The 24,704-nt window shown below is 44.4% G+C and overlaps 1 protein-coding gene across 1 annotated transcript in view; it reads right to left on the bottom strand.

Moving 5' to 3' along the window:
• The window catches only part of LOC310777691 (transcription factor 4-like), a gene marked incomplete at both ends in the record, with an annotated part of 428,152 nt that extends 408,089 nt beyond the window's left edge, over positions 1–20,063 (bottom strand). The window contains 3 exons of the mRNA XM_083638069.1: positions 12,378–12,450; positions 19,604–19,642; positions 19,992–20,063. Of these exons, the coding sequence (XP_083494195.1) occupies positions 12,378–12,450; positions 19,604–19,642; positions 19,992–20,063 (184 nt within the window). The remainder of the gene's footprint in view (positions 1–12,377; positions 12,451–19,603; positions 19,643–19,991) is intronic.
• Positions 20,064–24,704: the final 4,641 nt, after the last annotated feature.

The raw sequence follows: 24,704 nt of genomic DNA on the forward strand, positions 1-24,704 counted from the left end.
CTAAAACCATATAGCTATAAATATTCTCAGATTTGGGTCAGAGCAACAGAATCCTAATGTATAGTATTTAAGGGTCCTTGATATGAAAAAGGTTGAGAATCACCGAATCTATGTCATATGTAATATGGACTTTATTTAATTGATTTGACTTTATTTCTATCTCATTTGTGTTTGAATCTGTACTTTGGCAACATGTGCACATTCATTGATTTGAATTGAGTTGAGAGAGGAGAAGCAGGATCAAATAATAACAAATAAAACAGCTTATCGATGGATTTTGGCGATGGCGTCCTGGAGAGCTCATGATGTCTGCCGTACATGTACAGGTTCCACAGATCATGAATTAATATTAATTAATTAATTAATTAATATAGCAGCAGAGCAGAGCAAGGAGATTTAGATTTAGCCAGAGTCGCTATTTATTTATTCATTTATGTATTTATTTATGTATTTATTTGTGTATTTATTTTTTTGCTATTTAGCTTGCTTGCTTTTTTTTTGCTATTTAGCTTGCTTGCTTTTTTTTTTTTAGCTATTTAGCTTGCTTGCTTTTTTTTTTTTAGCTATTTAGCTTGCTTGCTTTTTTTCTTTCTTACTTTCAGAAATTCACACTTTATGAAACATTTCATCCCTCGCACGCTGCCAACTGCAAGTTGCATGGCAACAGGGGTAGATGCCCTCCCACCCGCAAACCTCCCCCACCCCCACTTTAGTCCCTAACACACACACACACACACACACACAGACACACACACACACACACACACACACACACACACAATCGCTCTCTCTCTCCCTCACACACACACACACACACACACACACACACACACGCTCTCACACATGTTCAAACACGTTCACAATCTCTCTCTCTCCGACACACACTTACACACTCTCTCATGCTTTACAGCTCGCTCGCCATCTTATACACGCACAGATACTCTCTCTCTCTCACACACACACGCACGCACGCACGCATGCGCACACAGACACACACAATATATATATATACTGTATATATATATATATATATATATATATATATATACATTAGTGGTGCAACAATTAATCGATTATTCGATCGTCAGAAAGATAATCGACAACTATTTTGATAATTGATTAATCGTCAAAATAATCTACACATTAATCGATAATTAAAATAATCGTTAGTTGCAGCCCTTATATATATACATATATATACATATATATGTATATACACACACATATATATATATATATATATATATATATATATATATATATATATATATATATATATATATATATATATATATATATATATATCATACATATATATATATGTATGAACTGCATTTATAAACAGATGCACACCAACACTCCAGAACAACTTATTCAACATTTCTTTACGTAGTGAACAGCAAATGTTACACAGTATACTGCATACTGCACTGTATAGATATAACCTCATATAAGATATAAGTAGATGTATATAACCATTTTTAGAGCCCTTTGCTGAGGCTTTTGGCTGCATCAGGTGGTGGAGTGGGCAGCTGAATGATCACACTGATCCACTGATCCACGTTGGGAAACATCACCATTTTCTGACTTTTATAGAACAAACAACCGATGGATTTATGGAGAAAATAATCGACAAATGAATCGTCAATGAAAGTAATCGTTAGTCGCAGCCCTCAGGGCAAGTTGTCTCAGATGAATAAATGTGATATATACCCTTAGGCAAGTCGTAACCTGCTGTCAGTGCAGACGTCTGTAAACCAGCAGCATCGCTGCTGTTATTTGCCTCTGCTCTGAGTCCAAAGCCAGACGGCTGACCCTGTAGAGCACACTAACGAGCTGTGACCCTGTAGAGCACACTAACGAGCTGTGACCCTGTAGAGCACACTAACGAGCTGTGACCCTGTAGAGCACACTAACGGAGCACACTAACGAGCTGTGACCCTGTAGAGCACACTAACGAGCTGTGACCCTGTAGAGCACACTAACGAGCTGTGACCCTGTAGAGCACACTAACGAGCTGTGACCCTGTAGAGCACACTAACGAGCTCTGACCCTGTAGAGCACACTAACGAGCTCTGACCCTGTAGAGCACACTAACGAGCTGTGACCCTGTAGAGCACACTAACGAGCTGTGACCCTGTAGAGCACACTAACGAGCTGTGACCCTGTAGAGCACACTAACGAGCTGCACTACCAATCCCTTTTATGACAAGTGCTCGGGGACCTGCCTTGTCATGGTGCGTCCCAGCCTGGGGCCTGGAGCCAGGCTTTGGAACCTGGTTTGGCATTGGGCGTCCCAACCTCAGGCCTGGAGCCAGGCTTTGGAACCCGGTTTGGCATTGGGCGTCCCAACCTGGGGCCTGGAGCCAGGCTTTGGAACCCGGTTTGGCATTGGGCGTCCCAACCTCAGGCCTGGAGCCAGGCTTTGGAACCCGGTTTGGCATTGGGCGTCCCAACCTCAGGCCTGGAGCCAGGCTTTGGAACCCGGTTTGGCATTGGGCGTCCCAACCTGGGGCCTGGAGCCAGGCTTTGGAACCCGGTTTGGCATTGGGCATCCCAACCTCAGGCCTGGAGCCAGGCTTTGGAACCCGGTTTGGCATTGGGCGTCCCAACCTGGGGCCTGGAGCCAGGCTTTGGAACCCGGTTTGGCATTGGGCGTCCCAACCTGGGGCCTGGAGCCAGGCTTTGGAACCCGGTTTGGCATTGGGCGTCCCAACCTCAGGCCTGGAGCCAGGCTTTGGAACCCGGGTTTGGCATTGGGCGTCCCAACCTGGGGCCTGGAGCCAGGCTTTGAGAAGCCTTGCTCTGAGGTGCTCTAGGCTGGTGGAGCTCTATAGAGCTCTAATTAGCTGCATTCACAAACAGCGCCGAGCTCATCGAAATGCCCAGGCTGCACAAAGACACCACAGGGGTGAACCCAGTGTGTGTGTGTGTGTGTGTGTGTGTGTGTGTGTGTGTGTGTGTGTGAGTGTGTGTGTGTTTGTGCGTGCGTGCGTGCGTTTGCGTGCGTGCGTGTGTGTGTGTGTGTGCGTGTGTGTGTGAGAAAGAGAAACAGACAGACGTGTGTGTGGTGGGTGTGTGTATGTGTGTGTGTGCGTGCGTGCGTGCGTGTGTGCGTGTGATACATTTGTGTTTTCTGTATTAAACAAATCAAAATAGACTTCGCTCCACACCCTAAAGAAAATGAAATAAAGACCCTTTTCAAACCAAAAAAGATCCTTCCTCCTCGCATATGATTTGCATGCGCGGCACGCGAGCAGACAACAGCGAGCGAAGCGCACGGCACAAACGACAACAAGCAAACAAAGCGGTAAACAAAGAAGACGTCTCGACATCTCCGTTTTCCAGCCAACCAACGGCGTTTAGAGACACAGAACACGAGCGGGGACAACGGAAGAGCACCGGGATACTGAAAAATACATGACATGCGGCAGTGGAAAAATCACAGTAAATAAAATATCGACAGAGACATATTCAATGAACCAATAGAAACGGTCGATCAGGAGACTGTGTGTCTTCTATGTTAAGGTTTACAACACATTTTTGTCGCCATAAACTGGTTTACCACTACAGCAGATCAAGCAATGTGCACCTGCTGCCACTTTCATGTCTCTCTCTGCCCTCCTCTCTGTCTGTCATCTGTCCCTATAGCATCGCTATGCTGAGTCTGTGTTACCTATAGCAGTGCAGTAGTTCTCCATTTTTTTCACATGAACAACCCCTAAACTGACTCAAATTAGACCACGGACCCCCATTGGATAGGATTTTGTCCCACGCACCCCCATATGATAATAAGATTGATGCTTTTAGATGTTTTATTACAGAAAATGTATAAAACCCATGAACAACATAGTCATTGTGTTACTTATGAATGGAATTATAGCTACAATAAATTACCCCCCTTTTGGCTGGGGACCCCCTGGAACCCCCACAAGGACCCCTGGGGGTCCCCGGACGCCCATTTGAGAACCACCTCTAGCATCGCTATGCTAAGTCTGTGTTACCTATAGCATCGCTATGCTAATTCTGTGTTACCTATAGCATCGCTATGCTAAGTCTGTGTTACAACAGTGGTCCAGAGTTGACCTTCCCAATCAAAGAAATAAAACACAAATAAATAGAGCGCAGATCAAAATATAAATACAACGTGAATATAATATCTAAATACAACACAAGCGCCGTATGTAATCATTGATTAGATAAGGCTGTTGTTTGTGAGATTGTCGGTTATGTTGATTACTAATCAACATTAACGTCATTAACAAAAGCCAAGTTCTGAAACATTGTGACATCATCATCATACATCATCATCACTGTCGCATCATCTTTAAAGCCCCCTAAAGTGCATTTTGCCATTTTTTATTTGTTTGTTTGTTTTTACAGATAACCTATTTTTGTGCTCACGGTAAAAAAATGTATAAGCTGTTGCAAAAATCGACTCATGACGTACGACTCAATGGAACACTATAGTGATGCGTGATGTCAATTAGATTCTGACTGACGATGAGCTAGCATGTTAACTAGCTAGCTAGCTGTTCGCTATGTTAGCTAAGCCCGCTGGCTGCTGCAGTAATGACATTCGTCGGGCTCAAAACACCACCGGGTCACGCTCTTTCCGACGGGGCATCAGCTTTGAAATCCGTTGCATTAAAGGTCCCAATTCGTGCAGCTGTAACCTCTTAAAAACGTGTGTCTCTGGTCCATAAAACATGATTCTGGATTAATCTGTCGAAAATATAGCAAACCCGTTTGTTGTGACGGAGTTCTCACTCCCTCTTCTGGTCGCTTTCCAAGAATGGCCTGTTTCTATAATATATTCAGAACTAACAGTTCCCATTGGCCGCTGAGGGAGAGCCCGCCCCAGGCTCCCAGCGGCCAATCAGATTAGCGTCTGTGGACCAGCACGCTAGGTTGCGAGTTATCGTTAACTAAACGGTACTACGCTAAAGAGGACATCTCAAAATGCCTAGACTTACCGAATGCACCTCTGCAGTTGCTGGATCACGTACAGTTGGCGTCGCTCCAGCTAGAAGTGTTAATTTTGTGGCTATAGACTAAATGGTGCAGGTAGCTTGTGTGAGAGAGACCCGCGCAGTATGCAGAAGGAAGCTAGTGACGTCCCGATTCCCCCAGATTCCCCTCTGGGCAAACGAAGCGTTTGGGGGTGTGGCTTGGAGGAGACTGCAGAGGGACGCTGGATAGGGACAAATCCAACTGTGGCAGTTCTGTGCGTGTGACCACTCATTACAGGGAGGGCTGACAGCAGTATATATGCATTTACAAGTAAAAACAGCTTTTGCACGGAATGGGACCTTTAACAAAGCTATGCTAACGTGGCGTTGTAACGTTGTGTTTTCGGCCATAACTTCCGCTGTAGAACAAAGATATCGAAGGCAAGAGACGGAGCTCTTGGGCTTTTCTTCACAAGAGTGCTGCAGCCATGATGTTGCGGGAACAACCTATTAGCCTTCCGTTCTCATCAACGTAAGATCTTTGGTACGGAATTAGATGACGTGCAAATATACAGCAGCCGCCTGTAGAACGTTAAGATGTTTGAAATAGAACACCAACCATTAACCGGGTCACCATCACTACCTACGCCCCTGGCCTGAGTTCAGAAGGGAAATGGACGTGGGAATGAATAAGTCTTTGTATCTAACTCACAAACTAACTGACTTATTGAGTAAATGACTGACTGTCTGTCTGTCTGTCTGCCTGCCTGTCTGTCTGCCTGCCTGCCTGCCTGTCTGTCTGTCTTTCTGCCTGCCTGCCTGCCTGCCTGTCTGTCTGTCTTTCTGCCTGCCTGCCTGCCTGCCTGCCTGTCTGTCTGTCTTTCTGCCTGCCTGCCGTGAATCTTCACTGGCCTCACGATTCGATTCGATTCGATTACAATTCAGAGGGCTACAATTAGATCATAAAACGATTATCGATGCATCTCGATGCATCTTGAATCGATGCATCACTTTTTTCCCAATACATGATTTATTTTTTCTCACTTTCTTTTTTCTCACTGTGTGGCTACTTTTAAAATAAAAGTGCATTTGGAATTGCATTGTATTATGATCCATAATTAAAATAAACAAATGCATTTACTTCCATTATCTTTTATTAATATACAAATGCTGCCCTCTGTTACAAGAGTTAGCCACCAGGTGGCAGTCAGGGTTCCAAGCATGCAGGAAAGCCACAGTAAAAGTGGAAACTGCAGAAGAAGAACAAGCTATACTGACATTAAGAGCCTGGTGACGTGAGGTTATTAAGAAGAAGCGCAAGCTTTACTGACGCTAAGTTGCAATATAGAACTAACCCTGTCTAAGCTTAAGTTTCCCACAAAATGTAAATAATGTAATAATCGATTTTTGACATTAAGTGAATCGATGCAGAATCGTCCACGTCCGCATCGCGATGCATCTTATAATCGATTATTTTGACACCCCTACTGCCTGCCTGTCTGTCTTTCTGCCTGCCTGTCTGTCTGTCTGTCTGTCTACCCCTCTGTCTGTCTGTCTGTCTGTCTGTCTTTCTGCCTGCCTGTCTTTCTGCCTGTCTGTCTGCCGTCTGTCTGTCTGCCTGCCTGCCTGCCTGCCTGTCTGTCTGCCTGTCTGCCTGTCTTTCTGCCTGCCTGCCTGCCTGTCTGCCTGTCTGTCTGTCTTTCTGCCTGCCTGTCTTTCTGCCTGCCTGCCTGCCTGCCTGCCTGTCTGCCTGTCTGTCTGTCTGTCTGTCTGTCTGTCTGTCTGTCTGTCTGTCTGTCTGTCTGTCTGTCTGTCTGGCAGCATTAAACCACATCACCACACACTTCAGTCCTCCATGTTTCACCGCTGACTGTAAACACACACACACACACACACACACACACACACACACACACACACACACACACACACACACACACACACACACACACACACACACACACACACACACACACACACACACACACACACACACACACACACACACTCACGGGCAGGAAGGAATGACAGGGGAAAGTCAGAAAAACAGGAAGTCTGCTTCAGGATTGCATTTGAACCGAGAGAGAAAAGTAATACCCGGATAAATCACATCATCACATCCACTCATAAGTGTTTGTATGAAAGTATTTAGACTTTATTCACTGTGATGTGAAGCAGAAGTCCACATTATGCTGTATCTTTATAGATACATATTCACACAGATCCGAGTTGAAACCAACCATCTAAAACAACAGCAAACAATCACTTCACGCGACCTGAATGACTCTGGTGCGTATGCCCAAACCGGAGGTGGGGGTGAATTTGGCTCTGTATGTATAAGATGCAAGAGCAAACAATGTGGTACAGTAGCTAGCCTACTACTGCAGGACACATGTAGTATGAATGCATGAAGTAGGCTACTTCTCCAATGAGTACCACCGAGTACTAATGCAGGAGAGATAATGAAGAACTCCTGCACAATAGTACCACTACTGTAGTGTACAATAATACCACTAGTAGTGTACAATAATACCACTACTCTAGTGTACAATAATACCACTAGTAGTGTACAATAGTACCACTACTGTAGTGTACAATAATACCACTAGTAGTGTACAATAGTACCACTAGTAGTGTACAATAATACCACTAGTAGTGTACAATAGTACCACTACTGTAGTGTACAATAATACCACTAGTAGTGTACAATAGTACCACTACTGTAGTGTACAATAATACCACTACTGTAGTGTACAATAATACCACTAGTAGTGTACAATAGTACCACTACTGTAGTGTACAATAATACCACTAGTAGTGTACAATAGTACCACTAGTAGTGTACAATAGTACCACTACTGTAGTGTACAATAATACCACTACTGTAGTGTACAATAATACCACTAGTAGTGTACAATAGTACCACTACTGTAGTGTACAATAATACCACTAGTAGTGTACAATAGTACCACTACTCTAGTGTACAATAATACCACTAGTAGTGTACAATAGTACCACTACTGTAGTGTACAATAATACCACTAGTAGTGTACAATAGTACCACTAGTAGTGTACAATAATACCACTAGTAGTGTACAATAGTACCACTACTGTAGTGTACAATAATACCACTAGTAGTGTACAATAGTACCACTACTCTAGTGTACAATAATACAACTACTGTAGTGTACAATAATAACCACTAGTAGTGTACAATAGTACCACTACTGTAGTGTACAATAATACCACTACTGTAGTGTACAATAATAACCACTAGTAGTGTACAATAATACCACTACTGTAGTGTACAATAATACCACTAGTAGTGTACAATAATACCACTACTGTAGTGTACAATAATACCACTAGTAGTGTACAATAATACCACTACTGTAGTGTACAATAATACCACTAGTAGTGTACAATAAAACCACTAGTAGTGTACAATAATACCACTAGTAGTGTACAATAATACCACTAGTAGTGTACAATAGTACCACTACTGTAGTGTACAATAATACCACTACTGTAGTGTACAATAATACAACTACTGTAGTGTACAATAATACCACTAGTAGTGTACAATAGTACCACTACTGTAGTGTACAATAATAACCACTAGTAGTGTACAATAATACCACTACTGTAGTGTACAATAATACCACTAGTAGTGTACAATAATACCACTACTCTAGTGTACAATAATACCACTACTGTAGTGTACAATAATACCACTAGTAGTGTACAATAGTACCACTACTGTAGTGTACAATAATACCACTACTGTAGTGTACAATAATACCACTACTGTAGTGTACAATAATACCACTACTGTAGTGTACAATAATACCACTACTGTAGTGTACAATAATACCACTAGTAGTGTACAATAGTACCACTACTGTAGTGTACAATAATAACCACTAGTAGTGTACAATAATACCACTACTGTAGTGTACAATAATACCACTAGTAGTGTACAATAATACCACTACTGTAGTGTACAATAATACCACTACTCTAGTGTACAATAATACAACTACTGTAGTGTACAATAATACCACTAGTAGTGTACAATAATACCACTACTGTAGTGTACAATAGTACCACTACTCTAGTGTACAATAATACAACTACTGTAGTGTACAATAATAACCACTAGTAGTGTACAATAATACCACTACTCTAGTGTACAATAATACAACTACTGTAGTGTACAATAATACCACTACTCTAGTGTACAATAATACCACTACTGTAGTGTACAATAATACCACTAGTAGTGTACAATAATACCACTAGTAGTGTACAATAATACCACTAGTAGTGTACAATAATACCACTACTCTAGTGTACAATAATACAACTACTGTAGTGTACAATAATACAACTAGTAGTGTACAATAATACCACTACTCTAGTGTACAATAATACCACTACTGTAGTGTACAATAATACCACTACTCTAGTGTACAATAATACAACTACTGTAGTGTACAATAATACCACTACTCTAGTGTACAATAATACAACTACTGTAGTGTACAATAATACCACTACTCTAGTGTACAATAATACAACTACTGTAGTGTACAATAATACCACTACTCTAGTGTACAATAATACCACTACTGTAGTGTACAATAATACCACTAGTAGTGTACAATAATACCACTAGTAGTGTACAATAATACCACTAGTAGTGTACAATAATACCACTACTCTAGTGTACAATAATACAACTACTGTAGTGTACAATAATACAACTAGTAGTGTACAATAATACCACTACTCTAGTGTACAATAATACCACTACTGTAGTGTACAATAATACCACTACTCTAGTGTACAATAATACAACTACTGTAGTGTACAATAATACCACTACTCTAGTGTACAATAATACAACTACTGTAGTGTACAATAATACCACTACTCTAGTGTACAATAATACCACTACTGTAGTGTACAATAATACCACTACTGTAGTGTACAATAATACCACTACTGTAGTGTACAATAATACCACTAGTAGTGTACAATAATACCACTACTCTAGTGTACAATAATACCACTACTGTAGTGTACAATAATACCAGAAGACATCATTCAAACTGATCATAAGCTACACACACACACACACACACACGACAGGTTGTGTGTGTGTGTGTGTGTGTGTGTGTGTGTGTGTGTGTGTGTGTGTGTGTGTGTGTGTGTGTGTCTGTGTGTAACATGTGATGCACAACGCACAACGCTACACAAAAGAGAACAGACACAGCAGGAATATGTGAAGAAAAGGTGAAACTTGTCAATAAAATGTGATCCGCAAAGCAAGAAACAACCATAAATACCCCAGAAAAACGGGAGCGCATTTGCCCATTTTGCTGGTGGTATTGCCGACAAAAGAGTGTGTTGAAACAGCAACACAAGCAGTGGCCAGCAGGTGTGAGAGACAGACAGGAGGGTGTCTGGTATTGGTATATTGTATTCCTACCATACTTCAGTTGGTCAGTTTCTAAATCCAATGTGTCTGTTCTCACCAGTTCAGACAGCAGAATTGTACGTCTCCAGATCCAAACATGACCAAATCACAACAATATATATAGCACTGAAAGATGATCAACCGTAATATTGAATCGTTGTCCAGCCTTCATGAAAGTACTAATGAGTAGTAGCATTATGTGCAGTACTAAATGCAGTAATAATTAAGGACTTCTGCACAATAGTAGTAGTACCACTAGTGTACAATAATAGCAGAACACATCATTCAAACTGATCATAGCATGTGATGCACAATGCCACCCAGGCAGAGCAGCATTATGTGTCAAAAGGAAGAAACATTTAAATAAAATGATCCACAAAGCAAGAAAGCAGCAGAAATACCCCAGAAAAACGCCAGGCGTTTGCACAATGTGCAGGCCATAATGCCGACACACAGTGTTCAAACAGCAAGCGCAGCAGCACAGAGACGAGCAGGTGAGAGAGACAGAGAGGAGGGGGGACGTACAGCAGCAGAGAGACGAGCAGGTGAGAGAGACAGAGAGGAGGGGGGACGTACAGCAGCAGACAAGGTGAGAGAGACAGAGAGGAGGGGGGACGTACAGCAGCAGAGAGACGAGCAGGTGAGAGAGACAGGGAGGAGGGGGGACGTACAGCAGCAGAGAAGGTGAGAGAGACAGAGAGGAGGGGGGACGTACAGCAGCAGACAAGGTGAGAGAGACAGAGAGGAGGGGGGACGTACAGCAGCAGAGAGGGTGAGAGAGACAGAGAGGAGGGGGGACGTACAGCAGCAGAGAGGGTGAGAGAGACAGAGAGGAGGGGGGACGTACAGCAGCAGAGAGGGTGAGAGAGACAGAGTGGAGGGGGGACGTACAGCAGCACAGAGACGAGCAGGTGAGAGAGACAGAGAGGAGGGGGGACGTACAGCAGCACAGAGACGAGCAGATGAGAGAGACAGAGAGGAGGGGGGACGTACAGCAGCAGAGAGGAGAGCAGGTGAGAGAGACAGAGAGGAGGGGGGACGTACAGCAGCAGAGAGACAAGCAGGTGAGAGAGACAGAGAGGAGGGGGGACGTACGGCAGCAGAGAGGGTGAGAGAGACAGAGAGGAGGGGGGACGTACAGCAGCAGAGAAGGTGAGAGAGACAGAGAGGAGGGGGGACGTACAGCAGCACAGAGACGAGCAGGTGAGAGAGACAGAGAGGAGGGGGGACGTACAGCAGCAGAGAGGGTGAGAGAGACAGAGAGGAGGGGGGACGTACAGCAGCAGAGAGACAAGCAGGTGAGAGAGACAGAGAGGAGGGGGGACGTACAGCAGCAGAGAGACGAGCAGGTGAGAGAGACAGAGAGGAGGGGGGACGTACAGCAGCACAGAGACGAGCAGGTGAGAGAGACAGAGAGGAGGGGGGACGTACAGCAGCAGAGAGACGAGCAGGTGAGAGAGACAGAGAGGAGGGGGGACGTACAGCAGCACAGAGACAAGCAGGTGAGAGAGACAGAGAGGAGGGGGGACGTACAGCAGCAGACAAGGTGAGAGAGACAGAGAGGAGGGGGGACGTACAGCAGCAGACAAGGTGAGAGAGACAGAGAGGAGGGGGGACGTACAGCAGCAGACAAGGTGAGAGAGACAGAGAGGAGGGGGGACGTACAGCAGCAGACAAGGTGAGAGAGACAGAGAGGAGGGGGGACGTACAGCAGCAGACAAGGTGAGAGAGACAGAGAGGAGGGGGGACGTACAGCAGCAGAGAAGGTGAGAGAGACAGAGAGGAGGGGGGACGTACAGCAGCAGAGAGACGAGCAGGTGAAAGAGACAGAGAGGAGGGGAGACGTACAGCAGCGCAGAGACGAGCAGGTGAGAGAGACAGAGAGGAGGGGGGACGTACAGCAGCAGACAAGGTGAGAGAGACAGAGAGGAGGGGGGACGTACTTGTGCCGGAGAAATGTCCACTCCCCAGGGAGGTGGGCCCATTCTTCCCACTGCTAACAGGAGGAGAAAACATCTAGGAGGCAAACACAGCACACGTTACCTCCACTGACACCCAGGACACAAACACAGACAGCAACTCACTCACTGTCCTCAAGTCCTGACTGTCCTCAGCATCACTGTCACTGTCCTGACTGTCCTCAACATCACTGTCCTCAAGTCCTGACTGTCCTCAGCATCACTGTTACTACTCTGACTGTCCTCAACATCACTGTCACTACTCTGACTGACCTCAACATCACTGTCACTACTCTGACTGTCCTCAGCATCACTGTCACTACTCTGACTGTCCTCAACATCACTGTCACTGTCCTGACTGTCCTCAACATCACTGTCACTGTCCTGGCTGTCCTCAACATCACTGTCACTACTCTGACTGTCCTCAACAACACTGTCACTGTCCTGACTGTCCTCAACATCACTGTCACTACTCTGACTGTCCTCAGCATCACTGTTACTACTCTGACTGTCCTCAACATCACTGTCACTACTCTGACTGACCTCAACATCACTGTCACTACTCTGACTGTCCTCAGCATCACTGTCACTACTCTGACTGTCCTCAACATCACTGTCCTGACTGTCCTCAGCATCACTGTTACTACTCTGACTGTCCTCAACATCACTGTCACTACTCTGACTGTCCTCAACATCACTGTCACTGTCCTGGCTGTCCTCAACATCACTGTCACTACTCTGACTGTCCTCAGCATCACTGTCACTACTCTGACTGTCCTCAACATCACTGTCACTACTCTGACTGTCCTCAACATCACTGTCACTACTCTGACTGACCTCAGCATCACTGTCACTACTCTGACTGTCCTCAACATCACTGTCCTGACTGTCCTCAGCATCACTGTCACTACTCTGACTGACCTCAGCATCACTGTCACTGGACACATCGCACCCACAACCACCTCACATGTGAAGGGCTTCATTCCAAAACTGCATGGGACCATTTGGGGGTGGGGGGCCGATCATGAGAATCAATCGAAAATCAATGGGTGGATTTTTTTTATTTGGTTATGTTTAGGCAAGTAAAACAACTTGGTTGAGAGGTTAGAATTGTGATTTTTTTTAATCTGCTTTTTTTTGTATATAGACTTTGGAAAGGCTGTCGGGGAATTGGACCCGGCTCTGACCCGGCTCAACAGCCTGACTGTGGCCACCACACTACTTCAACAGCAGACTCTCCAACGTTGATATACACACATCTAGAAACGCGATATGCACCATTATGTTGGCTGTAAAGTTTATATTGAAGTGTTTCTTTGTTTTGTATTTGCATAACGATGTCTTAGAAATCAGAACATTCGAATAAAAAACTTTAATGACTAAAAAAAAAAAAAGCACCCCAGGTCTGTCATTTTGTGAGAGAAAGGCGTTTTAACTTGAGTCAAACTGGTGGCTATGTCATTCTGGAATGAAACCCTTCGTATCTACTGCAAATTAAAACGCAGACGTTTTTACGGAGCTATTCTCTACTGCAGTGCCTCTCAACCTGTTTGACTGGTGAGTGACCCCTGACTGACCCCCGTTACAATGATGTTCCCTTTTCAGGTTATTTCATTTGATTCACTGTACTGTATCAGGGGAGGCCCACACACACTATAGTGAGTGTTTCTGTACTGTATCAGGGGAGGCCCACACACACTATAGTGAGTGTTTCTGTACTGTATCAGGGGAGGCCCACACACACTATAGTGAGTGTTTCTGTACTGTATCAGGGGAGGCCCACACACACTATAGTGAGTGTTTCTGTACTGTATCAGGGGAGGCCCACACACACTATAGTGAGTGTTTCTGTACTGTATCAGGGGAGGCCCACACACACTATAGTGAGTGTTTCTGTACTGTATCAGGGGAGGCCCACACACACTATAGTGAGTGTTTCTGTACTGTATCAGGGGAGGCCCACACACACTATAGTGAGTGTTTCTGTACTGTATCAGGGGAGGCCCACACACACTATAGTGAGTGTTTCTGTACTGTATCAGGGGAGGCCCACACACACTATAGTGAGTGTTTCTGTACTGTATCAGGGGAGGCCCACACACACTATAGTGAGTGTTTCTGTACTGTATCAGGGGAGGCCCACACACACTATAGTGAGTGTTTCTGTACTGTATCAGGGGAGGCCCACACACACTATAGTGAGTGTTTCTGTACTGTATCAGGGGAGGCCCACACACACTATAGTGAGTGTTTCTGTACTGTATCAGGGGAGGCCCACACACACTGAAAACTATAGTGAGTGTTTCTGTACTGTATCAGGGGAGGCCCACACACACTATAGTGAGTGTTTCTGTACTGTATCAGGGGAGGCCTACACACACTGAAAACTATAGTGAGTGTTTCTGTACTGTATCAGGGGAGGCCCACACACACTATAGTGAGTGTTTCTGTACTGTATCAGGGGAGGCCTACACACACTGAAAACTATAGTCAGTGTTTCTGTACTGTATCAGGGGAGGCCCACACACACTGAAAACTATAGTGAGTGTTTCTGTACTGTATCAGGGGAGGCTTACACACACTATAGTGAGTGTTTCTGTACTGTATCAGGGGAGGCCCACACACACTGAAAACTATAGTGAGTGTTTCTGTACTGTATCAGGGGAGGCCCACACACACTGAAAACTATAGTGAGTGTTTCTGTACTGTATCAGGGGAGGCTCACACACACTATAGTGAGTGTTTCTGTACTGTATCAGGGGAGGCCCACACACACTATAGTGAGTGTTTCTGTACTGTATCAGGGGAGGCCCACACACACTATAGTGAGTGTTTCTGTACTGTATCAGGGGAGGCCCACACACACTATAGTGAGTGTTTCTGTACTGTATCAGGGGAGGCCCACACACACTATAGTGAGTGTTTCTGTACTGTATCAGGGGAGGCCCACACACACTATAGTGAGTGTTTCTGTACTGTATCAGGGGAGGCCCACACACACTATAGTGAGTGTTTCTGTACTGTATCAGGGGAGGCCCACACACACTATAGTGAGTGTTTCTGTACTGTATCAGGGGAGGCCCACACACACTATAGTGAGTGTTTCTGTACTGTATCAGGGGAGGCCCACACACACTATAGTGAGTGTTTCTGTACTGTATCAGGGGAGGCCCACACACACTATAGTGAGTGTTTCTGTACTGTATCAGGGGAGGCCCACACACACTATAGTGAGTGTTTCTGTACTGTATCAGGGGAGGCCCACACACACTATAGTGAGTGTTTCTGTACTGTATCAGGGGAGGCCCACACACACTATAGTGAGTGTTTCTGTACTGTATCAGGGGAGGCCCACACACACTATAGTGAGTGTTTCTGTACTGTATCAGGGGAGGCCCACACACACTATAGTGAGTGTTTCTGTACTGTATCAGGGGAGGCCCACACACACTATAGTGAGTGTTTCTGTACTGTATCAGGGGAGGCCCACACACACTGAAAACTATAGTGAGTGTTTCTGTACTGTATCAGGGGAGGCCCACACACACTATAGTGAGTGTTTCTGTACTGTATCAGGGGAGGCCTACACACACTGAAAACTATAGTGAGTGTTTCTGTACTGTATCAGGGGAGGCCCACACACACTATAGTGAGTGTTTCTGTACTGTATCAGGGGAGGCCTACACACACTGAAAACTATAGTCAGTGTTTCTGTACTGTATCAGGGGAGGCCCACACACACTGAAAACTATAGTGAGTGTTTCTGTACTGTATCAGGGGAGGCTTACACACACTATAGTGAGTGTTTCTGTACTGTATCAGGGGAGGCCCACACACACTGAAAACTATAGTGAGTGTTTCTGTACTGTATCAGGGGAGGCCCACACACACTGAAAACTATAGTGAGTGTTTCTGTACTGTATCAGGGGAGGCTCACACACACTATAGTGAGTGTTTCTGTACTGTATCAGGGGAGGCCCACACACACTATAGTGAGTGTTTCTGTACTGTATCAGGGGAGGCTCACACACACTGAAAACTATAGTGAGTGTTTCTGTACTGTATCAGGGGAGGCTCACACACACTGAAAACTATAGTGAGTGTTTCTGTACTGTATCAGGGGAGGCCCACACACACTGAAAACTATAGTCAGTGTTTCTGTACTGTATCAGGGGAGGCCCACACACACTGAAAACTATAGTGAGTGTTTCTGTACTGTATCAGGGGAGGCCCACACACACTGAAAACTATAGTCAGTGTTTCTGTACTGTATCAGGGGAGGCTCACACACACTGAAAACTATAGTCAGTGTTTCTGTACTGTATCAGGGGAGGCTCACACACACTGAAAACTATAGTCAGTGTTTCTGTACTGTATCAGGGGAGGCCCACACACACTGAAAACTATAGTCAGTGTTTCTGTACTGTATCAGGGGAGGCCCACACACACTGAAAACTATAGTCAGTGTTTCTGTACTGTATCAGGGGAGGCTCACACACACTGAAAACTATAGTCAGTGTTTCTGTACTGTATCAGGGGAGGCTTACACACACTGAAAACTATAGTCAGTGTTTCTGTACTGTATCAGGGGAGGCCCACACACACTGAAAACTATAGTGAGTGTGTCTGTACTGTATCAGGGGAGGCTCACACACACACTGAAAACTATAGTCAGTGTTTCTGTACTGTATCAGGGGAGGCCCACACACACTGAAAACTATAGTCAGTGTTTCTGTACTGTATCAGGGGAGGCCCACACACACTGAAAACTATAGTGAGTGTTTCTGTACTGTATCAGGGGAGGCCCACACACACTGAAAACTATAGTCAGTGTTTCTGTACTGTATCAGGGGAGGCCCACACACACTATAGTCAGTGTTTCTGTACTGTATCAGGGGAGGCCCACACACACTGAAAACTATAGTGAGTGTTTCTGTACTGTATCAGGGGAGGCCCACACACACTGAAAACTATAGTCAGTGTTTCTGTACTGTATCAGGGGAGGCTCACACACACTGAAAACTATAGTCAGTGTTTTGTTGTTTTATATATTCTGTTTTTATGTTTTTGTGTTTTATGTTTCGGGGACAACGGATGGAAACTAACCGAAACTAGCCTTGTGCTAAATCCGGCGATTTTTACACTTTTATTATGTTCCAGATGTTTTTATCTGTTCCATGGTTATTGTGTTCATTCATTTTGCATTGTCCCGTCTAAATAAATAAATCAAATCAAATCAAATGTTTCTGTACTGTATCAGGGGAGGCTTACACACACTATAGTCAGTGTTTCTGTACTGTATCAGGGGAGGCCTACACACACTATAGTCAGTGTTTCTGTACTGTATCAGGGGAGGCCTACACACACTGAAAACTATAGTCAGTGTTTCACAAGAATAAAAGCAAAAAAAAAAAAAAAAAAAAATCTGAAAAAATAGACACAACAAAATATATTTTTTTATAGCTGAAATATGCTTTTTTCCTCTCACATAATATTGACCATCTTGTGACCAGCCCCTGAAATGTCGTTGCCACCCTGAGGGGTCCCGAGCCGCAGGTTGAGAAGCACTGTACAGATCTACACTCTGCCTCAAACCTCTGTGAGGCCCTAGAGGCCTTCTGCACATCTCTTGTAGCACATACAGGAAAACGATGCACACGTCGTCACAGCGGCCCTCAGTGTCTGCCCTATTAGTGATACGCTTATTGGATGGATAAATGCATAATTCTAGCTGATTCTAGCTAAATGCTTTTCAGGATTCCGTTTTGGACTTTCTGAATGGACATTTACATGTATACATGTGTATAGATTATTATTAGCTTTATCAATAGTTTGAATCGATAAGAGTTTGAGCTGGTGGTATGTGAGAATGTAAAGAGCCATGACAACACAATTTATAATTAGCATTATGTTGGATTTTAGAGATAGGGGGATACTGCCCTCCTTTTATATTTTTTAAACTGCTATTAATACAAAATGATCGGCAATTTTAAAATATGATCTAACGTGCTCTATAGTACATAGGCCTGTACAGACAATCCCTGTAATATTCCTATAGGGACTCATAGGATGATTCGGTAGTGAGTGTTTATAGCGATGTTATTGTATTTTTAACCTCATAATAGTATTATATATATATATGTATATATATATATATATATATATATATATATATATATGTATGTGTGTGTGTGTGTGTGTGTGTGTGTGTGTGTGTGTGTGTATGTATATATATATATATATATATATATATATATATATATATATATATATATATATATATATATATTAGTATCTCTATAATATTCCAGTAGGCACTTGCATAATTGTGTTTGTGGTGCATTTTCCTAATCATTTTTTTTTGTTTTGTTTTTTAATCTCCTATGGTTTCCCTATAATATTGCCTATAGTATTCCTGCAGTAGGCTATAGGATAGTTACATTGTGTTTGCGGTCGGCCTGCTCGATTTTTCTATCAATAATATTACAATAACATTCCTATAATAACAAGCCTATGGTAGGCTACAGGATATAACCTAGTAGGCTGTGATGTGTGCATGGTGTCCTAACCTTCTATGTCTCATAACATCATCACTAGGCTATAGAGGTCTTTAGAATTAGATTGGGGGTGTTTGTGATCGTTCCTCTCCTCCTCCTCAGACCTCCGCTGCTCCCAGAGGAGAGGTGCAGAGAGAACGTGGCCCAGAGCCTGGAGAGAGACGTTCCTGTCCCTCAACTTCTCCACGGGCTGTTTCTCTTTCTGCCACAAGTAAACGCACAGAGCCAGCTGTAAACTGAGAGCGCTCGGCATGGTGTTTTAAACAGAGAAGGGTTGGACACGTTTCTTCCTACACTATTTATGAAAATCTTCCCCCAAATCTCTCTCTCTCTCGCTCTGTCTCTCTGTGTGTGTGTCTCCCCCCCCCCCCTGCCTCCCTCTCTCTCTCTCTCTCTCTCTCTCTCTCTCTCTTTCTCTCTCTCTCTCTCTCTCTCTCTCTCTCTCTCTCTACATGCAGGTCTATGATTAAACACTGTGCACAGCCAAGAAAGGTTGCATCTGAGACATACAGTAGGCTAGGCTAGCTGCTACGGTGCGGAGCGCTAATAGGAGCAGAAACTTGCACAACAAACATTTATTTTTTGCTAAAACCCTGTCATGGGCAACCAAAATGAACAGAAGGGAAAAAAAGAGTTGAAAATTAGATATACTACCATGGATGTTGGGAACATTTTCAAATCGCTGTTTCGCATCTATAAGACAACAAAATCACTAATTAGCCTAGTACCTACTGTCTTCACACACAGTGTTGGTAGAACAGAATGAAAGCAGCAAAAAAACAAGCAATTATGCATTGACTTTTCTGTAGGGTTAGGCTACGTCAAACTTTGTTACATAGTTGAACATGAGAAAACTGAATCACATATTGAAACCTAAATGATGCAGTAGGCTAGGCTATGCCGTGCACACATTAAAATGTAAACAGGTCGCTATATGCACACAGTGTATCAGCCTATACAGGGCGCTGTGCGCTTCTGCGCGGCTTGCAATGATAGTGCTATCAGGCTAATAAATAATCAGAATGAGTCCTAACGTCCTTACCGCACTGAAATCCAGTAAGTCGCTCAGTTCCTTGTCCGTTCCCAAAGCTGCCATCCGCTGCTGATGATGCATTTTAGCAAAATCACACACACGGACCTAAAAACATGGAAAGAAATGTGTCTAGATGGGGAGAGGAGACAGACAGATGGCCGAGAGAGAGAGATGAGAGGAGGGAGGAGAGGACCCTCGCGTTTTGGGGTCTTCGACACACACCACGCACGGCACGGCACGGTGACGGCACGGCGAAATAAATCCAGCAAACCTCTCAAACTGCCTCCTACTGCAAAGCCCAGTCCAACAGCTAGTTTCCCAGTTTCATCCTGGAGACAGAGAGTGAGTCCCATGCGGAGAAAAACTCACACAATTCTAGGGGGAAACTGCGAGAGGGGGGAAATGGGAGCAAAGGAGTGTGTTTTGGCGTGTGTTTTCTTTTTCCCAGCCAGGCAAAGTCTCCTCTCCGCGCTCGAACGCAGTGTGTCCGCGGCGCCGCACACACAGCGGATGGATAATAACACGAGGGAAAATCACCTGAAAAGATCTCTACTTTCCCCAGTCAAAGACGCACTAGTCCCAGGCAGGTGAGGCGAGGGCGAGGCTGTGTCCCTGCAGCCGGGCTTTGGCGCTGGAGGGGTCGGGGTAGTGAGGAAGCCCTCCTCCGCTCGGGTTTGTGGGTCCAGATCCCCGGGTAGAGCTCCAGAGCCCATGTGCGTCTGGCACAGCCTCGCTGGGTGCATAAAATGTGTGCGTGCGGCCACCTAGCTTACATTCTCATTTAACACCGTGGAGAGACGCGAGTGCGAGCTTCTGTGGCAATACATCGGGATTTACAACAACAACAATAATAATAACAATAATAATAATAATAATAATAATAATAATAATAATAATAATAATAATAATAATTAGGCTACAATTAGAACTAGAAAAAATTACGTTTCAATAATGTTGATTGGACTTATATGGTCAACTGATTGGTTGATTTAGTTTAAGATCCTGTTAATTGGGTCAATTGAGTTATTGGGAAGGAAGCCCCCCCCCCCCCCCCCCCTGAGGAATCTCCCCTGAAATTGTAGCCAAAAGATGTCCAGTATGGAGAGAAAGTGTGGAGATCTTTTTTTCTAGAACAGTGGTTCTCAACTTGAGGTCCGGGGACCACCAGAGGCCCTTCAGAGGGTTCCAGCATTATTTAATTTAGCGTACAACACATTTAGAGAGAAGAAAGACTGTTTTGATCCTCTCTGACAATACAAATACAGTCATGGAATTCTGGACAAAATCTAATCTAAAATACAAAAATATTCTGAGATTTTGGGTCCAAAGGGACACATTCGAGCGGGGGTCCATCATGGCACTAAATGTGGACTAAATCATTTAGTAAATGATATAGGGGTGGTCCCTGATATGAAAAGGGTTAAATCAGTGAAAGCACACTGAAACGAGTGCGTGATGCACCTGCATGCAGCAGGGCACCACATCAAATAGAAAAGGACCTATACGCCTCTCTGCAAATACTTTGCAAAACTACGTTTTCGCCCGCAGCCTCACATGAAATGACTGGCCTATTTCTACAAATTACAGCCTGTATGTGTGTGTGGGTGTGCATGTGTGTGTGTGTGTGTGTGTGTGTGTGTGTGTGTGTATGCGTGCGTGCGTGCGTGCGTGCGTGTGTGTGGGTGTGTGCGTGTGTGGGTGGGTGATGTGTGTGTGGGTGTGTGTGTGTGTGCGTGTGTGGGTGGGTGGTATGTGTGTGTGTGCATGTGTGTGTGTGTGTGTGTGTGGGGGTGTGCATGTGTGTGATAAGCCGCAAAACACACAGGTGCATGAGTGGCATAAAAGCTTGTTTGTATAGTGGGCCTGCTAGCCCCGACCGGCACTCTGCTAGCCCCGACCGGTATACTCTGCTAGCCCCGACCGGCACTCTGCTAGCCGTATGGAACCGCTTATAAAAAGCTGCATGCAGTGTAGAGCACTGGTTCTCAATTGTTTTGGTTATTTGGTTATTTTGGTCAGTTTCTCTGTTATCTCTCTACCTGCAATACAGATAGTCACGAGATCCTGGACAAAATCGGACCTGACAGGGTGGGGAAATCTGAGATCTGTATAGTTGGTAGCGTTTAATGTGGGTTCTGTACAACACAGAAAACAACGTAGGCGTTTCAGCAAGCAGCCTTCATCAGCGTTGTGCTGCGTAAGGAGGAAAATGACGTATACATTCAAACCGGAACTACATTCAATAATTCAATCAGAGTTACCAGGTACTGTAGGCTATAGGTGTGCGTACACAGATATATAGAAAAATGGAGTATTATGTATACATGTAATACTCTAAACATAGAGTAGTATGTATACATGTAATACTCTAAACATAGCAAATACATATTTCTAGTAAAGAAAATAGACCGGCAGGAGGCGAGGAGGCTGAAGTGGATAGAAAGAGACATATTTAAAAGGACAGCAGCCATGTGATTGGCTTACAATGGAGGTGTATAGCAATGTGCTTGCAGTGCTTACAATGGAGGTGTGTAAAGATGTGTCGCGATGCCATTGGATGGATGAAACCATCTGGCAAACAGCTAATGATTCAATTGATGCCCGGAAGTGACAGGCGCTATTTTGAGCGTGCGTGCAAGATATGAAGGCAGGAGGAAATGAGAAGTGAACTATTAAGCATGAATTTGCAGATCATAGTATTCCTGACTGAAACATATAACATATACCATAACATAACATACCTTCCTGACTGAAACATATAACATATACCATAACATAACATACCTTCCTGACTGAAACATATAACATATATCATAACATAACATACCTTCCTGACTGAAACATATAACATATACCATAACATAACATACCTTCCTGACTGAAACATATAACATATAACATAACATAACATACCTTCCTGACTGAAACATATAACATATACCATAACATAACATACCTTCCTGACTGAAACATATAACATATACCATAACATAACATACCTTCCTGACTGAAACATATAACATATAACATAACATAACATACCTTCCTGACTGAAACATATAACATATACCATAACATAACATACCTTCCTGACTGAAACATATAACATATACCATAACATAACATACCTTCCTGACTGAAACATATAACATATACCATAACATAACATACCTTCCTGACTGAAACATATAACATATACCATAACATAACATACCTTCCTGACTGAAACATATAACATATACCATAACATATATCTTCCTGACTGAAACATATAACATATATCATAACATATATCTTCCTGACTGAAACATATAACATATATCATAACATAACATATCTTCCTGAGTGAAACATATAACATATATCATAACATAACATATATCTTCCTGACTGAAACATATAACATATACCATAACATAACATACCTTCCTGACTGAAACATATACCATAATAACATATATCTTCCTGACTGAAACATATAACATATATCATAACATATATCTTCCTGACTGAAACATATAACATATATCATAACATAACATATCTTCCTGAGTGAAACATATAACATATATCATAACATAACATATATATTCCTGACTGAAACATATAACATATATCATTATGTGGTGGACACTATCTAGGGGAAATAATTCACCCCGGAACTGTGGGCGGGGTTTGTGGTGTTCCGGCTATATTTTGGGGTTACACAGGAAATGAAACAGACATATGAAATGCTACAAGCTAAATACCTGTACCGATTTGCTTTGGTGATGAAAGTGAAGTAAATCAGGATCCTGCCTCGGTCTTCCCTCCTCCGGCACTACACTGGTGACCCTGACGTGTGAGGCTCAGCCTGCACGGACCGATAGTGAATCCAGCAAAGTGTGTGTTTGGGCTGGACGCTATCGATTTCCTGGGGCACCGCGTCACTGCAGAGGGAAGCTGCTCCCCTCTCGTCGAAGGTGGAGGCGGGTTCGCGCCTTCCCACGCCCCCCCTCACGCCCCCCCCTCACGGTACGCTCATTGAAGGAGTTCATCGGGATGGTGACGTTCTACTACCGCTTCATTCCCCGAGCCGCCCACGTCATGCGGCCGCTGTACGAGGCCATGAGGGGCAGGAGCCTCGATCAGGCCGTCGACTGGACGGCGGCGCGGGAGGGGGCGTTCAAGGACACCAAGGTGGCGTTGGCTCAGGCGGCCATGCTGGCGCACCCCTCACACACAGCACCCATTGCCATCACCACGGATGCATCGGATTGCGCCGTGGGTGCGGTGCACGAGCAGTGGGTGGGGGGCGCCTGGCAGCCGCTTGCCTTCTTTAGCCGGCAACTGACACTCAGGGAGCGCAAGTACAGCACCTTTGACAGGGAGCTCCTCGGACTCTGGCTCGCCGTCCGCCACTTTCGGTTCTTACTGGAGGGCCGGGAGTTCACAGCCTTTGTGGATCATAAACCCCTCACGTTCGCCATGTCCAAAGCGGCTGAACCATGGTCAGGCCGACAGCAGCGACAACTCTCCTTCATATGGGAGTATACAACGGACATCCAGCACATCGCTGGTAAGGACAATCTGGTCGCGGACTGCCTTTCCAGAGCTGTGGTGGGGGCGGTCCAGTTGGGCCTGGACTATATTCGCATGGCTGCGGACCGGGCAAGCGGACCCCAGCATCGAGGCCCTCAAAACAGCAGTCACCGGGCTGTGCCTAGAGGAGGTAGCTCTCGG

The sequence above is a fragment of the Poromitra crassiceps genome (assembly GCF_964638095.1).
Source record: "Poromitra crassiceps genome assembly, chromosome: 6".
Lineage (NCBI taxonomy): Eukaryota > Metazoa > Chordata > Actinopteri > Beryciformes > Melamphaidae > Poromitra > Poromitra crassiceps.